A 17,602-nucleotide genomic window follows, 5' to 3' on the forward strand; every position below is an offset into this window, starting at 1 on the left:
CCTGGCCTGCCTCTTTACAGCCAAGGTGTGAATGGAACCCACACACACACCTGTTTGCTCACATATTGTCCACATTTGCCTTTGCTCAGCAATGGCAGAGCTGAGTGGCAGAGACACAGACCTATGACCCAAAGAGCCTAAAACGTTACCTATGTGGCCCTTTATGGAGAAAGTTTGCCAATCCCTGCTCCAGATCAATGAAGCGCATAGCTCTTCCATCTTGGTTGGTGGTTTCCCTTCCCTGAAGAGGGACTCACAGAGTTGGGTTGAGTTCATCCTTCCCAAATACAGGATTACTGAACCATTGCCTTCCACTCCAATCTAGCACTGATCTCCCGGTGAAGCCCAGGAAGGACCCCGCTTCCCAATACTGGAGAGTATGAGTCTTCTCTGTGACAGAACTCAACCTAGCAGGGTGACTCCTTTCACACATTGCTAAGAGCTTTGCTTTGCTTCTTTATCTCCCAGAAAACAATGGGAATAAAAACTGAGCTCAGTTCCTCTCTCTTTCCCCTCTTGAACTCTTCCAGGGAGAGAACCCCCGGGGGGAGTCAGCAGAAACTGCAGAGCGAGTTCACCAGGGGGCTGTGAGGCTGCCCTGCATGTTGATGAAGCACTGGGCAGGGGGTGCCCGTCAGGCTCCTCTACTGCTGGGGACCAAATGGAAGGGATCCTGAACCCACATCTAGTCCTATTTCAGTGCTGTGCTGTGAAAGGAGGCACAGAAAAGGCAGGCCTTCCCAAGGCTGTGACAGAATTGCAGGAAGGACTCTGCCCGTCTGCAGAGAGTGATGCATTCCTGAGATGGTCCCAGTGACTGCAAGAGTCAGGACAGAAAAGAGTAACTGGGTTTAACTATGAGACCTGTGCCACCCTCACCCCAGGGCCCAGAGGCAGCTTCCCACTCCACTTACGATCCTAGTCTCTCTTCAATGTCATAAAAGTCAGATACTTTTTGTTCCGTGTTGACTGTCACTGTTCGGTAGTCAACTTCAGGTTCCTTCTCATCTGGAGGGCATAGTCAGGGTGAATATGAGCCATCAGATCCCCTTGCTCACCCTGCTCCACCCTGAGAGGCTGACCGAAGGCCACGTGGCCGGCACTCACCATCATCGGACACCTCCACTTCATCCTTTGGCTCTGGGGGAGACAAGGAGAGGCAGAGAGAAGATGGGGATTAGTGCTGAGGTCCATCGAGAGCAAGGCATGCTGGGGCTCTTCCTGGATACCAGGCCACCCAGCCCAGACCTCTGAGCATCTCCTGCGGTCAGTCAGTTCATTCTGCAAACAGAGCCAGGTGCAGACTGGCAGGTCCTGGCCTCATGGCCAGTCACTCCACTCCTCCACCAGGTCTCAACTCCATCCCTTCTTCTCTAACCCCACAACCCTGGACCTATCCTCCTCCACATCTCTTCCAGTCCCTGTCAACTTTCAGAATCTACATATAACTGTCACAGAGTCCTTTCGTGCCCTGGTTTCCAAGTCAGCAACTTACAATTGCTTCCAGTGTCAAATCTATGTATGCATTTATTGAACATTTTTTATGGGATTCCTGCAGTACACCAAGCATCTTGCCAGCAATGTGGGCATACAAAACAAAACACATATAAGTCATGATCTCTCTTTCCTTGTTAAAGCTTATAATTTAGTTGGAGAGGCAAAAACATACATAGTTGAAGTATCAATTACAAAGTGTCACAAAACCATGTGCGCCTCCTTATGGTACACACTGAACATGTCATGGAGGGAAGCAAGACAAAATGGGGCCAAGAGGTAATGTCAGAGTACTTGTTCATGAAGGAGTAGGCTTAAACTGTGTCTTAAAGGAAATGATGACACAGTGAGGGGTCAGCAACGACACAGTGAAGCCAGTAGGTGTCCACCAGGCAGGCTGAGAAGGGACACAGGCAGCCCATGCCAGCTTCTCTCACGGCTATGCAGCAGTGAAGGGTGATGTGGGGGGCAGGCAAGGAACCCCCCGGGGCACACATCCATTTCTGAGCACCAGGCTCTCCTCTGTCTTGATACACGCTTTTCGCTGGACAATAGCGTCATTCTGGCCTTGGCTGAGTGCCTCTCCCTATCTGGGCCTCCACTTCCTCATCTGGGGGAAGAAATTGAGCCAGGTGACTTCTGGGGCCCAACCAGCTCTGGATGCACTACTGTGTCATGCTCTGTGCTCCTCGGTCATCGCATGGGCTGTGTTCTGGTCAACAGGGATGAAGGGACCTTTCCTGAGGAGATGGTGCAAGGACATGACAGAAACCAAAGGGAAGAAAGGATTTTTAAAAGTCTGTGAATGTGTGTGCGAGTGAGTATGTGGGACAATGTGCGAGAGTGTGAGTGGGTGTGAGAGTGCACCTGCGTGGGAGTGGGTGTGGGACCACAGTCCGGGAGCGTGTGAATGTGTGGGATGGTATGGGGCGTACAAGCATGAGAGTGTGAGTGTGTATGTGTGTGTGAGCATCTGAGTGTGAGAGTACATGGGGAAAGGGCGTGACCTGCAGAAGCCCTGGCACAGTAAAGCCTGGGGAAGGAGGTGGCCAGTGTGTCTGCACTTCGAGAGGGGGCCCAGAGCTGGTAGGGTCAGCTGGGCAGGGCTGCCTCAGGAGTCACACTCTGCTGGAGTTTGGAAGGTCTGGGTCTATGAGGGAGGAGACATAGCTTGACCTGTGGGTGGCAAGGCCCCTGTGATGCTGAAGCAGAACAAGGACTGGAACCTATGGGGTCAGGGAAAAGTTACGGGATCCACAGAGGATAAGTGCCACTTGCTGAAAAGGGTTTGAGAGTTATGAGCGTGAAACCAGGAACAAGAGGAGCTGTGATCTGTTTAGAGTTCTTAAAACACTGCTGACAAAGTTTAGTTTTAAAAACTAAACAGGAGAGTACTGGGAAGAATAATACAGAAACAGGCATGGAAAATGAAAAAGGGTGAGGACCCAGAGGCTCGCTGGGGAAGAATGAGGGACGGGGAGCCACAGAGACGGCTGGAGCTGGGTCTAAATGATCCGTTTTTCCAAATTCGCATATCTGGGAGTTGAGTGACACTGTCAAATCCATCAGTGACAAGGACGACCTGAGAGGATGCACTGATCAGTTGAGGGAGAGCTGAATAGTTCTAGCCTTGGGAATGATAGCCTCTGAGATGCGCAGTGAAACTCAGGGGAAGAACACAGTTCCTCAGCCTCGGGCCCTGGCCCTCAGCACGTTGCCATCAGGGCAATGTGCACTGGCCACGACAGGGAGGGCCACTCTGAGACCCTGGGTAAAGCTTCGTTGGCATCTGCTCCCAGGACTCTGGTGATTTAAAAGAAAAGCACATAGTTGCCAGGGTTACAGACTGTCATCAACTCATGCACACCATCACCTGAGGGCCCCATTCTGTGGCAGGGCAGGCCTCCTGTGAGGATTCACGCCTGGAGGTGCCACAAGAACAACAAACAGGTCAGGGGATGTGTAGATTAGTTCCACAAAGACGTTTCAAAGAGGGTTTCAGAGAAGCAAGAGATTCAAGTCCACTGTTCACTGAACACCTGGTGGATGTCAGGCGTGGCCCAAGTCTTACAGACAAAATAGCAGTTTCCTGCAGGGAGGCCCCAGCACCCTGAACTGCAGTGCCAAGTCTGAGACAGTGGTTGTGAAGTACTGAGCACCCTTTATTTTCTTGGTTTCCTGCCACATTTTCCTGGTGTGGCAAAGGGACCGGAATGTTCTGAGCAGCAGAGTGAGAGAAAGGGAAGGCAGCCTTTCTTGGCCCTGTGTCTTCCAGAGTTTATACTCTGCTAGTCAGAGGCGCAGTGCAAGAGCCGTGAGGGATCTTCTGTTGCCCGGGCACAGGGGCTTTCCCAGCCAGCCTTGGAGAGGGCCTTAGATTCAGAGCTGGCCTCTCCCCATCCCCCTGAAGCCAGTCAGATAACTGTAGAGCTGGCTGGCGTTCGGCTCCCTCCCAACACCATACCTATCCCCAGCTCTGCCTCTCACATGCTCTAGTTGGGGGACCAAACCCTATCCTAGGGATTCAATTCCTCATTGTTGTACCACAGACTTTTTCTGCAGGGCTCTTGTTATGACACCAGCCTGCTGTGTCCCCTTCTGCCTTCCTCCTCTTGTCTTGCCTCCATTTCTACTTGAAGGGCGAGGCAACCGGGAGGGTTGGGGTCGGGCAGGAGAGGAGCAGGAAGAGACCACAGCTCAGCTTGCTGAGCATTAAGGGTTGTAGCAATGACAAATGCGACCACTTGGTTTCCATCTTTCCACTAAGGATGAGCTAAAATTGTAGAAGAGAGGACTTGAGCTAAACATCTAAAAACAACAACAAAACCCTCTAATTAGAATGAGCTATGAGATCAAAGAGCTAAGTGGAATAGCTATTTGGCTGAGGGTTCTGAGATATTCCTTCAAACAGATGAGAATCTCATTACCCTGGAGTGGTGTCCCAAAGAAGACCAGTTAAGTGCTCAGACAGACACTCACAGCACAGATCCCCTGAGACCCACAGCAATGAACCTTTCTGCTGCAGGGGACTGCTGCACACCCTGTGGGCACTAGAGGGCACCCTGGCTCTGGACACATTCTCCAGGGCCAGGTGGGGCTGGAGCCTGCGATGGCATCGGCCCAGACTGGGTAGCTCTGACTGCCCTTTGGATTGCAAGGAGGCCTCAGCTGGAAAGGAAGCTTCAGTCATAGTTGTTTTGCTAAAAACTATATAGACTAGGACAAATGAGGAGCAGGAGCAAAGACAAGGGGATTTAAGAGGGCAGGAGTGTGTGTGGTGGGGTGGAGTTCAAGACTTGGCTGCATGGGAGAGCGGTCATGGCAAGGGGATGGCTGTTTACTTGGCTTGGTAAGGCCAGGTGGGCAGGGAACTGTCAGGTAGGGACTCTAGTTTGAGTGGTGGCCCTGGCATAGGGAAGCCACTAAAGCCCGGTGGGAAGCCCACTTTGTTCTTCACTGTCTTCCCAGTGCCTGTGGAAGCACCTGGAGCTCACGAGAGGTGCATGCACAGGTGAGGACTGGCATGTAAACAGGGACGGAACTGAGATCAGCATGAGGTAGAAAGCTGAAATTACCAAGGTAAGAGGCAGGGTGGAGGTACAGCCCACAGCAGCTGGGCTTTGTGGAGTGGAGTTTATGGGTACTATTTTAATACGACCCCTGTAGCCCCCTGCTCCAAAAAGTGACCTCCTGTGATCTCCAACTCCAACCACCTGCCAACACCTGCCACACCACACACACACACACACACACACCACCTCTCTCTCAGAGCTGTTTTCCTTTAAAATAGAAAGAGATGGCTTATCGGCTTATAATTCACTAGCATCTGAGCAGACCAAGACCTCTTGCTTGTAATTACTCCCCACCAACTCCACCTTCCACCCTGCCCTCAGACCTAAAGCTTGCCAACCCTTGGATAATCCAGCTGGGCGGGTCTGGAAGTCCTGGGCGGCTTAGACTCCTCCTCTGGATTTCAGCCGATTTCCCTTTGACCCAGCAGGAGGGGCAGCAGCCTGGGGGGCTCTGTGGGCTGCCTAAGACTTCCTGCTGAGGACTGCAAGACCACCTGCCCTGCTCCTCCTCTTCACAGGTTCTCCCCCAGAGTCCTGGCATTGCTGTCCTGGCTTCCTGGGGGCCACTGTCCTGCCTGCTCCTGACTCTGCCTGTTGCAGAATGGTGTGCGGGGGGGGGGGGGGGGGTGGGGGGGGTGGGGGGGGGGGTAAGAGGGCGGCGCATGGTGGCTTTGTTACTAAGCTTCCCCCAAAAGAACTGCGATGCCAGCTGGAACTTTAGGAGCTGCCCATGTGCATCCCCAGGGCTCAGAAGTGAAGGTGCCCAGCACACAGGCTGCTGGGGTGGCAGAGTGAAATTGGTATGTTTTCCTTTGGTGTCCCCTCTCTTTCTTTCTGGAGCCCTCTTTTAATTAGAAAGTCAAGTTTTAAGACCTGTTTTATTCCCAGTTTTAAAAACTAAAGAGAGATATCAAGCCAGGCATAGTGACACACACCTATAACGCCAGCTTGGGAGGCTGAGGCAGGAGAACTGAGAGTTCAAAGCCAGCCTCAGCAAAAGCGAGGCACCAAGCAACTCAGTGAGACCCTGTCTCTAAATAAAATACAAAATAGGGCTGGGGATGTGGCTTGGTGGTTCAGTGCCCTGAGTTCAAACCCCGGTACCCCCTCCCAAAAGAAAGAGGTATCCAACCAGGACATTTCCACACTTACGATGTGTCTAGTTACTTCTAGGACAGTTCCCTCCCCATCTCCTTTGACACTTTAGTCTCGCACAAATGTCTCTGCCTCACACTCTTAAGCTCTCCTCTCTCCAATAGCATTAGTCCCTTATGTTCCTCCATGTCCTTTGTTTGTTTGTTTGTTTTTTTATTTTTTTGGTACCAGGGATTGAACCCAGAGGTGCTTAACCATTGAGCCACATCTCCAGCTCTCTTTAAAATATTTTATTTAAAGACAGGGTCTTGCCAAGTTGCTTAGGGCCTTGCTAAGTTGCTGAGGCTGACTTTGAGCTCACGGTCCTCCTGCCTCAGCCACTTTTTGCAGGGGGAAGGGTATCAGGGATTGAACTCAGGGGCACTCAACCACTGAGCCACATCCCAAGCCCTATTTTATATTTTATTTAGAGACAGGGTCTCACTGAGTTGCTTAGTACTTCATTTTACTGAGGCTAGTTTTGAACTCTTGATCCTTTCGCCTCAGTCTCCTAAGCTGCTGGCATTACAGGCACATGCCACCACACCAGGCCCTCCATGTGCTTTCCTATCCCAAACCTTTTTTTACCTTAAATTCACAGCATACTTTTCCAGTTCTTCCCACAAGACACCTTGAGATAATATTCCACATTCCTGGCCTCTTTTTCTTCCATCTATTTCCTAACCAGAACAACCATTTTTCCACCCTGGGGAAACTCTATGGACTTTGATCTCAAAGTTCACTACCAACCAAAGGGTTGAATCCAAAGATCCTTCTGATCCCTCATCTCTTTCACTTCAGCATTTCTTAATTTGCTCCTTCCCTTGTTTCTACAATGGACTCCAACCTCCTCCTGGTTCTCTCCCTTCCCAGTCCTTTCTGCTGGTCCTGCAGACTCTTGCAGCATGGTCTTTCTCTGCCACCTTCTGGGTGACCTCATTGATGCCCCGGCTTCAGTTACCAATTAAACGGTGCAGATTCCCAAATCTGCAACCCTAGCTTACACCTGCCTCCTGAGCCTTGGACTCAGTAGTCTTAAGTCACTTCCTCTTGGATGTCCCTCAACTCAACCTGTCTGAAACCAGAGCCCCCATCTCCTCCTGTTATCTAACCTCCAAGTCACTCAAGTCCCAGACCAAGGAGGCAGTGCAATGGACTTCTTCCCTTGGTCTGGCCAAAGGAGCACAAGCTTCAGGCCAGATGGCTCTTGGTTCAACCTTCCACTCAGCTTCCACAAGCTTTGTGGCCCCTGGCAAGCAGCTTCGCCCTGCTAACCCTCATTTCCCGCCTATGAGATGAGTGTGATAACAGAACCTACTTCATTGGGTTGTTAGGACTGAATGAAATGATGCATGTAAAGTGATTAACATATTAACACGTGGCAGGTGCTCAATGTACGTTAGCCATGATGACTCACACAATAAAGCTCTAACTGGCTCTTGAATCTGTGCTCAGTTACCCAAGCCAGGAACTGCGAGTCCACTTAGACTCTTCTAATTCCCCCACTCAACTCTCAAACCAACAAGTCATCAGGAATGGTCCATTCTAGCTTCTGAGGCTTTCCTTCATGTCCTTCCCGTCCCTCTCCTGGATGAGCCCACAGAGGCCCACCTGGCACCTGATGGACTCCAATCTCCTCCCTACCATCCATTCCCCACTCCAGGACTTCTCAAACTTTGATGAGCACATGAATCCCTGAGGAGTGCATCACACTGAAACAAAGGTTCAGATGCCCTGTGGGTGTGGGGGCTGAGAGTCTGCAGTCTAACAAGCTCCCAGGATGCCAAGGTTGTTGGTCCACAGCCAAGCTTTGGACACCTATTTCCCTAGGCCACTTTCTAAAAACCAGATCTAATCCTCTCAATCCCCTGCTGAAAATTTTGATGAAATCCACAACTTTACCTAAACTGCCTCTTATCTTACTTCCTCTTATTCTGTCTCACACAACATATGTCCTGGCCACACACAAATGCCACTCATTTCCACTCACTTCCTGCCCTTGCTCATGCTGTGTAGAATGCCTTTCCTTACCTTCCTTGCCTCTTGGAATCCTAATTCCTTTTCCAAGACATGGCTGAAGTGTCACCTCCTCCAGGAAGCCTTCTGGTCTCCATGGTAAAATTTTCTGCCACATGCCCTCAGCTCTGTTTGTATCACTGCAGTAAGATGCAACCTATCTCATTATAGTTGGCTGTATATACATCTGTCTTCCTAGATTGAAGCTCCTTGTCTTAGCTGTCTTTGTATCCCAAGTCCTGACACTATCACCCCCTGGTGGCACTGTACTAAAATTGCTAGTTCAATGTGTTTCTTTTGCAGTTTTGGGGAGCAAACCCAGTGCCTGGCCACCAAGCCACTGCCCCATTGTATGGGTTCAGTGGTTTTTCAAAGGTCCTATGTACTTCTTTAAAAGTATGAATCAGAAAAACAACCTTACAAAACAGGGCCACAAAATGTCCCACCACCCACTGCTGGTATTTTGTCCTTCCTTCTGCACCCCTCTCAGCACAGACTTTACACACTTAAGCTCATTTATGCACACTCATTTCAAAAATAGGCAAAAGGTGGAGCAGCCTACCCTCAGGTTTCTCTCCCACCACTGTGAGCTCAGACTCCTGGCTTGGCTCACTGGTTCCATAGATGTTGATTGCACGCACACGGAATTTATACTCGCGGTCAGGCAGTAGTTCCTGGACGTTAAAAGAGGTGCTGCGGCATGTGGATAGTTCCTTCCATGTCTTGTCCACCGAGTCCCAGATCTCGACACTGTAGGACTGTACAGCACTGCCCCCATCGTATGAAGAGCCGTACCAGGACAGGGTCAGTGAGGAGCTCCGGATATCAGAGGCACAAGGTGTGCCAGCTGGGGGGTCTGGCTTATCTGGGGATTAGAGAAGCACAGTATCACCCAAACTCTCCAGAACTGCAGGGAAAGACATTCTTCTTCCTCCTCTTATTTATGGTGCTGGGGATTGAACCCAGGGCCTCCCACATGCTAGGCAAGTGCTCTACCACTGACCTACATCCCCAGCCCAACAACATTCTTGAATTAGCTCTGTTGTGGGGAGAAACATCCTTGTGAAACAGCCATGAGAAGATCCCTATTCTGGCTCTCATTTCTCATTGACAGCGCAGAAAGCCACACACACACCTACTTGCTTGGAAGAAACCTTCTCTGGCTAGTTTTCCAATCGACAAGTCATGATTTCCTGTAGTCTGCTCAAGTCATAAACATATTTTTCAGAGTAAACAGATCTAGGAAGCTGCTTAGTAGGCGTGGACTATTTCCCATCAAAAATATGTACTGGGAGAGAGTTGAGAGTGGGTGTGTGTGTGTCCTTTATGCCAGAGGCCAGGGACCTGTGACAGAACCAAAGGTCTGTCTCCACTTTGTCTGGAACTTGGGAAACATCCACCCCACTGAGGGGCCAGATACCTGAAGTATCTGAAGTCACACAGATTTAGGTTGGAACACAGACCTGTTCCTGCTCAGTAGCTGTTAACTGCTCTGCCTCAGTTTCTTCATCAGGACAATATGGATAGTAATAGCATCTGGGTTGCAAGGTTATTGTGAGAAATTCTTAGAAAGTCCTTGACTAGTCATTATTATCTTCATTACAGGAGTTTCTTTCTAACATTATAGTACATAAAAAATTACTCCTACCTTACCTCTTTTGTTTTTGTTGTTTTGCTTTTGGTGCTGGGGATTGAAGTCAGGGCCTGTGTGTGCTAACCACATGCTCTATCACAGAGCTATACCCCCAGCCTCTACCATACCTTTTCCATTCTCACAGGACTGGTGTATAATGACATAAAAAATTTCAAAAGCAAATTGCAATAGCAAATCCCAGCCATCCCTGATTAAGGGACAGGAAATGAGCTGAGGACACAAATAAGAAGTGACTCCCTTGGCTGCTACATTCCCCTTCAGATTACCTGAGCTCAGAAGAGTAAGGCTGTCAACTTTAGGTCAAATCATGGTAGTCAACACTTTAATGAGATTCTTTTTGAGTTCGATGATTTTTGTTAGTTTGCTTATCTAAATCAAACTCCTATTTTTCAGATTTAGTTTTAGCATATGGTTGGTTACAGATGTTATGTGTTAGGTATAGATGATCCCCTCATCGCCCAAGCACAGTATCAGTTCATGGAGCCTCACAAACTAGCAGTTAAAACAAAGCTATGTGAATTTATAAATATGTAAACCTTAGTAAATTTGAGACCTGTTTGTCTGTCTTTCTCATTTGTAAAATGGTGTTAATATGTACCTACCTTTTAGGGGCTTTTGCAAGGATCATGGAAACAAATGCAGACAGGTAAAGTACTTGACTCCTACTCTCCCACCCCAGCTAGGCAGGAAGGCCAAAGGGAATTCTGCAAATGACCCTGTGTCCATGGGGAAGGAAGAAATTCCTGCATGTGTATACATATACAAGGATGCACACATATGGATACATATTCTTATACAGTCATTCTCTCCCCTCCCCCAGCCCTGCTTCTTCTACATTCCAACTCAGAAGGCACTGCTCAGAATCCATCTGTCCCCAACAACCCAAGCCTGGATCTCCTCCTGAGAATGATTCTGGGAACTTGTCAGAGCCACTTCCCAGCCTCACAGCCATGCTGGAGACCTGTGATAGAACCACTTTCACTGGTTGTTTAATACGCTCTCTTAGAAAAACTGTTTGTTCTGAAAGATATATTGGTCTTTTTAGAAACATTTCTCATGTTGGCTAAGATGTTTATTACTCTAAACTCTCTTAGCAGCAAGTAGTTCAAGTCTTCTCAAGACTAGCTAAGGAAGTAAAAAGCCTACTGAGGGATGAAAGGCTCACTGCCCTGCCCCGCATGTCTGGGAGACATTGTGACTAGACACCGGTGATCATAGATGAGTACAGATGCGGTCCATTGGCCAATTTTCTCCCCTCTGTTTTGGGCAAGAAAGACAAGTTGGAGAAATGAGCACAGCATTAGGGGTAGTATTTGTACCTTTCCTGTTAGAGATCTTGAATTTACTTATGATACAGTTCACCTCCTATAACACAAAGAAAAGATACAAAATTTGGGGAGGTGGACTTTAATTCCAAGTGAAACTTCACCACATAATTAGTGCCCAATGAAGGAGGTCAGAAAAGACCCAAGTCCTATGAGATTAGAAGCCTCCTTAGAGCCGCAGGCTGTGCCTCGTGTTTTCTATTCTTTGTACCCACACTGCCCACACAGAGGCTGAGCTAATCAGAACTGAGAACACTCAGGATGGATTAGCGCGCTCCCATAAGCCTCACACCAAAGACAGACACAGTCTGGGCAAGCGCCTGGCCAAGGGGAGGCTGGCTCAGTATTTGGGGCCAGGAGCCCCACACTTCCTCAGAACTCTCCCAGGCTTCCCTGGAGACTTGACTGACAGAATGGGAAATGCTTCTAAGGAAAGGGTTCCTCATGGCACCAGCTCCAGGATTCTGTGCTCAACAAATATTCTGGGAAAATGGAGGATCTTGTCTGTAAAGCTTCCCACTGAAGCATCTGCCCTTGACCTCTCTGTGGGTGTCTGTGTGAAGCCCATCTGTGGCTGCACCTAACCTGCCTGGACATCTTTCCACTGGTTCTGAATCCAGCAGCTGCTGGCAGGGCCCCGGTGGTCATCTACATGGATCATCCTCACCCTCAGAGGCTAAGGCACTCTGTTCACCAAGGAAACCCAGCTAGTCAGGGACAGAGCCAAAAGGAGATTCCACAAAGCCTCCGGACCCTGCTCCAGGGCTTGGTACTTTCCAGGCTATCAGGCAGGAGATCAAAAAAGCATCTTACTTAGCTCAAGCCAGGCATTGCGAAGGGAAATCTCCTGTAAATCATGCAAATTCCAAACTCAGATAGCATTTGGGGATTATTGGGCATTTGGGGTTCGCTCTATTTTGTTTTTCTCCTTTAAAGTTATGCAAAGAGACCTGTTTTTCTGGTGCTGGGTGAGTGACCGTAAGGAATCCATCTGGATCTGCTGCTCACTCCCTCCTCTCTCAGGCAGCAGACCAGGGGCCAGGGGCAGGAAGACAGTGAGCATCTCAAATTCCTGTGCTGCCTCTTAAAATAATAATAAGCCTCCAAAATAGCTAAGCATCACTCATTGAAACTAACTGAGGGAAAGGCTAGTTTTTATTATCATTTTAAAAATAGGAGTCATAGACTATCTGAAAAGAAACTAGTTCTTCAAAGAACATGCCATAAAAGAAGTTTACTGCTAACAAGTGGAAGTTGCATTAAACAGGCCTTATTTAGTTGGCCTGTAAATGGATGCTTCTACAGTGCTTGAAAACTCTCCGGAGCAGGCTGAGCAATTTCTGTTTTATCTCATTTACATTTCATGTCTACTTAATAAACCCTGATCAGATAATACACAGCTGTCCCTGGATACACATAGGTAAATCAGCTTAGTCCTGGTTTATTTTGGACTAATTCTAAATTCATGGGCTCTGAATGAATGCGGCTTTGCTGCTCCCATCAATGCAAGTCCTCATTTTATTGAGCAATTCTATTCTTAGCTCTACAAGGAGGAGGCAGACAGAAAGCCCAGCTCTCCATTCCATTCCCCTCCCAGGACGGCATTTAACATGCTACTCCTGCCAGCTGGCGGGCAGCCACGCCAATGGCCCTGTCAGCACTGGCCATGGAGAATAAGAAACTCAACCATAAAAGGGCACAACTGCAGCCCATGCAGTGGGGATGGAGGAGGGGAGTGTGTGGCACCAGGCGGGGGTGGCCAGGATGGGGGTGGGGGCGCTGGTTTCAGAACAACAGTTCAAAGCTGCTGAGCCCCGTTACCCAAGCAGGGCAGATGAGAGAGAACACCAAGGAAGAGTGGAAACTGATGCCTGCTGATAGGACTCGGGAGCAGGGCCAAGTCAATACTTTCAGGTACTGCTCTAAATATACAGTTGGCTGGACCACTAGCACCAATCCCCAAAGGTTCCTGACTCCTGGGGGGAAAATTAAGGAAATAAGCACTTGGAGTCACAAAAGACAGAAAGAGTGAGAAGAGGATCCTTTTCCCCGTTATGAATGAGAACCTATTGCCTGATTCCTTAGTGTACCATCCTTCCCAGATCCCAAATTCCTGACCTAAGGACTCCAATGGGTCAGAGAAACAAAAGGAAAAGAGGGGAAATGGGCCAGAGTGACAGAAGTAGGTAGAAGAGAACATGGGCAGAGACAGAGGCAGGGAGGGGGAGGGCAAGAGATAAGGCAAACAGAGAGAAATGCAGACCACGGTGGGGCAAATCCTCTCTCCAAGGACCCTGGGGTCCAGTGACTTTCTAGGGGGTTCTGCAGTACTTCCCTTCTAGGCAGCCTCACTGGGCCTGCCACCCATGATCTGTTCTGGTATCTGCACTGGGCAAGTTCATTGGCCACCTCACTTGTCACCCCACCTTTGTCCTTTGTCCTCCTATTCACCTGCGTAGAAAAGACTCCTCTTCCCCAACTGCTTAGGTCCTGGAGGGAGATGGTGCAAGGCTCAGGGTGAAAACAATGGGTGAACTGATGTCAGCAGCTTCTTGGTATGTGGACGGTCCCCCCAAAGGCCTGCACATCACCCTCAAGATGAACTTTCTAGACAGAGGCTTCCTTAACCTGTGGGGACATTCTGTACCCATTCAACACCCATAAGTAGTATCTGGAGGACAGGTGTCTGAGTGCTTGAGATTCAGCTCCTATGTGGCCCCTGATGCACTGTTATTTGCCTGAATCAGTCTTCTGTTTCTCCTCTGCAAGGTTGGAAGCACACCTTCACCCAAGTCCTAAGGTGAGGATATGAGATGGGGACAAAGGAGGGACACTGGGATTGAAGTCAGGGCACCACAGAATGTCAGGGCTATAAAAATCCTTTAGAGTACCCTTCTCCACCTTCCAACCTAATGTCTAGACACTTCCACAAAGAGGTTCCAGGGGAAGAGTTCTAAGCACTGTAGCCACATGAGTCCTATTCTCACAGATCTTTTTGTTCCACATGCCCATGGATGTGTGACCAGGAACACACAGGAAAGTCCAGGAAGCAAGGAGTCATAGTTAAGGGCAATGCACAGTTGAGAATTTTGTGCACTGCATAAGGGCCCAGTGGAGGGGTTGAGGCCAACCTCTGCTCCCCGAGCCCTGGAATGCAGCATTTATACTTTGCCCAGAGGGGTCCCTTTTTCAAATTTTCACAAAAGTACCCCATAAGCTTAAAAGTCAAGAACAAATGCAAAACCTACTCAGGTTTCACATATATGTCAGTGAACACCAGTTTGAAGGGTTTCATAAGCTCAATGTGCCAAGGCCCACACAGGCACAAGACATGGTCTACTCTCCATATATCTGCTCCTTCATCTGTTTGTCTTTCTGATGCCCTGAGCACCTGCCCCATGGGGAGCCAGGACTGATGGAGGAAGCTGGGCATGGCTGATGGTGAGGAGCAGTTAGAGAGTGATTTTGGTGTTTTAGGAGAGAGCTGGCCTGGGCCTGGAAACTCATTAGGAAAGAAGAAGATGAGCTTGAGAATTGGTCTGGAAAGGGAGTCAACTTATGGGGTGTTGGAGATGGGAAAAGGGAGTGGAGTTAAGATTAGGAGGACACAGTGACCTCAGAAGAGCGGTTCTCACAGACTAATGGGATGTGGGGGTGAGGTGCAAGGGGCTGAAGAGCACCAGGGCTGAAGAAGCTGAATTGGAGTAGAGACTGTGCCCTGCAGAGGTTGTGCCCATGGGGTGATGGGGGACAGGAGAGGAGGGTGCGGGTGGGGAGGACAGCAAGAAAAAATATTGCAGGAGTTATACATGCCTGTGTGTTTGGCTAAGATGGCCATATCTGTGGGCTGTGGGAGGAACCAGTAGAGCAGAGAGGCTGAAGATAAGGGAGAAATGGGGAGGTGGATCCCCAAGAGCCTGGGATCTAGAGTATAAGGGGGCAGCCTCCAGAATCTGGAGGGTGAAGTAATCGGGGGACAGAAGTAGACACCTGGAGAGGTGGGGCCCTGAAATTGAGCAAATTCACACCTGGTGTCTCGTATCTCTCGGAGAAGGAGAGGCCGAGGCCTGCAGGGTGAGGAGAGTGAGAAACAGTGCTGGACAGAGACAAGGACAGGGCTCTGACCAGCACTGACATCTTAGCTGAGCCTGGAGGTCTAACCTTGAGCCTGTGGCATCCCCAAGGCAGGCACTGGAGCAATGAAGTCACAAAGGAGCACTGAATCCAGGTGAGGATTTGTAAGGGGACAGAAGCCATAGTAGACATGAAGGAGGAGTTAAAGGCTATCAGGAGGGAGCGAAAAGTGGAGGGGCCCAGGATCTCCAATGTTCAGAAAGATAGAGAGGCCAGGAGGGGATTCATAGGAAGAAATGGTTCTAGGGGTGGGGATGAGGACAGGGTCTAGAATTCTGTACCATTGTGAAGGACAAAAATGATGTAAGAGCAAGGAAAGTAGAGACAGAGGGACAAAGGCCATGGGCAGAGAGAAAGGTGTGACAGTGGTGAGGTCCTGAGGTTCGTGCATCCTGCTTGGGCTCACTGCCTACCCTATCCCCCAACCTTCATGCCACCCAGTGCCCAGACTCACCCACGACGGTGAGGTTGACCTGGGCCTGTCTGGTACCCAGCTTGTTCTCCACCAGCAGCGTGTAGCAGCCGCAGTGCTCCTGGCGTGCAGCCAGGATGGTGAGCTTGCTGCCAGTCTCACTGTTCTCCACCTGGATGTTCTCGCACTCCTGGATCTGGTGATGGAGGGTGGAGCAGCTGCTGGAGACTTGGGCCAGGAAAGGAAGAGGGTCTTCCCTGGCTCTTACTCCAGGGATGCTGCTGGACAAGCTATGGGGGGCTCCATCTTGTCGGGACTCTGAGCTTCCCCTTAACCACTCCTCTCCCAACCCCAGAACCAAGCCTCCCTGAGGATGTGCAGACTGGGGGCGGGGAGGCATGGTGGATGATCTATCTCAGCACTCGCTGCTCCTGGAACGTAGCTCAGGAGGGGCCCAGTCTCCTACTACCACTCTGGGATGGGATGATAGAATGTATCTGAGCCAAGACAGCCACAAAACACACCCCATTGGGCTCTCACCTCTGCTGTGCTGACCAATGTAGTGGCTGAGAACCACTTGTGGTTATTTACATTTTAATTAAGTGGAAACAAACCAAATGTCCATCAACTGATGAATGGATAACAAAATGTGGTCTTTATTATAAAAAGAAATAATGTTCTTATTCATGCTACAACATCAGTGAGCTTTGAAAACATTATGCTAAGAAAAAAAGTAATATAAAATAAGCTGGTGGCACATGTCTGTAATTGCAGCTACTTGAGAGGCTGAGGCAGGAGGATCACAAGTTCGAGGTCAGCCTCAGGAACTTATCGAGACTTGGGTACCATCCCCAGTGTCCCCTCCCCTCAAAAAAGGGCTGGGGGTAGGACTTGGTGGTATAGCACTTGCCTAGCATGTGTGAGGCCCTGGGTTCAATCCCCAGCACCACACACACAAAAAATCCAGACATAAAAGATGATATATTGTCTGGTTCCACTACATGAAATGTCCAGAATAGGCAAGTGAATGGTGACAGAACGCAGGGTAGGACTGTCAGAGGATGAAGGAAGGGGAAGAATGACTGCTAATGGGTTTGAAGCTTCTTTTTGGGGTAAGGATTAGATAATGATGATGCTTACACAACCTTATGGATCTGTCAAAACCGCTGAATTGTATAATTTAAAAGGGTGAATTTTTATACTACATGAATTATATCTCAACAAATCTGTTTAACCAGTTATAACTAGTTGAAATAAAAAATTCAGTTCCTCAGTTGTTAGCCACACCTCATGTGCTGAACAGTCACACAGGGAGAGTGACACCACTGTGTTCAGCACAGATACAGAACATTTTCATCATTGCAGAAGTTCTCTGATGGACAGAGCTGGGACTTGGTCAGGTGTCTCTGAAAAGGGATGTGATTCCACCTTATTTCAGAAAATAGTAGCCCAGAACAGGACTGACGTCTTTGGGATGCCAAAGGCTAGTTTCTCAACTCCATCTATGATTCCCACTCTACACTCCTCCCTGGTATTAGCAGCGCATCTCTGGGCCTAGAGCAATTTGAATGGCATGGAAATGGAGCAACAGAAGACTCAGAATAAACCCACACTTTTTGTAGGGCACTTGATCCAGGGTCAGGCCCACCATTCTAGGATGACTTCTGATCACACACATGAGCACACATTACCCATGTGGCAGTGGTGGGAAGGCTGGATCTCCCAAGTTTCTTTAAAAGCTGGTTGGAAATTCAAATATTTTTCCATAGGAATCATCATCCTAAGTCATAGTCTGATTTCTGTGTCAGTCAGCCAAAATTCTATTCAATATATAATTTATCTATCTGAACACTAAGATGCA

General features: G+C 49.1%; 1 protein-coding gene across 3 annotated transcripts in view; it reads right to left on the minus strand.

The window, feature by feature from the left end:
* The window catches only part of MYLK (myosin light chain kinase), a 118,037-nt gene that overhangs the window by 30,363 nt on the left and 70,072 nt on the right, over window positions 1-17,602 (minus strand). For all 3 annotated transcript variants that reach the window (XM_079155262.1, XM_079155261.1, XM_079155263.1), the window contains 4 exons: window positions 15,784-15,937; window positions 8,779-9,081; window positions 1,108-1,140; window positions 915-1,008 (listed from right to left, as the gene is read on the minus strand). In XM_079155262.1, coding sequence (XP_079011388.1) covers window positions 915-1,008; window positions 1,108-1,140; window positions 8,779-9,081; window positions 15,784-15,937 — 584 coding nt within the window. The remainder of the gene's footprint in view (window positions 1-914; window positions 1,009-1,107; window positions 1,141-8,778; window positions 9,082-15,783; window positions 15,938-17,602) is intronic.

This window comes from Sciurus vulgaris, assembly GCF_902686455.1.
Source record: "Sciurus vulgaris genome assembly, chromosome: 10".
NCBI classification, from domain to species: Eukaryota; Metazoa; Chordata; class Mammalia; order Rodentia; family Sciuridae; genus Sciurus; species Sciurus vulgaris.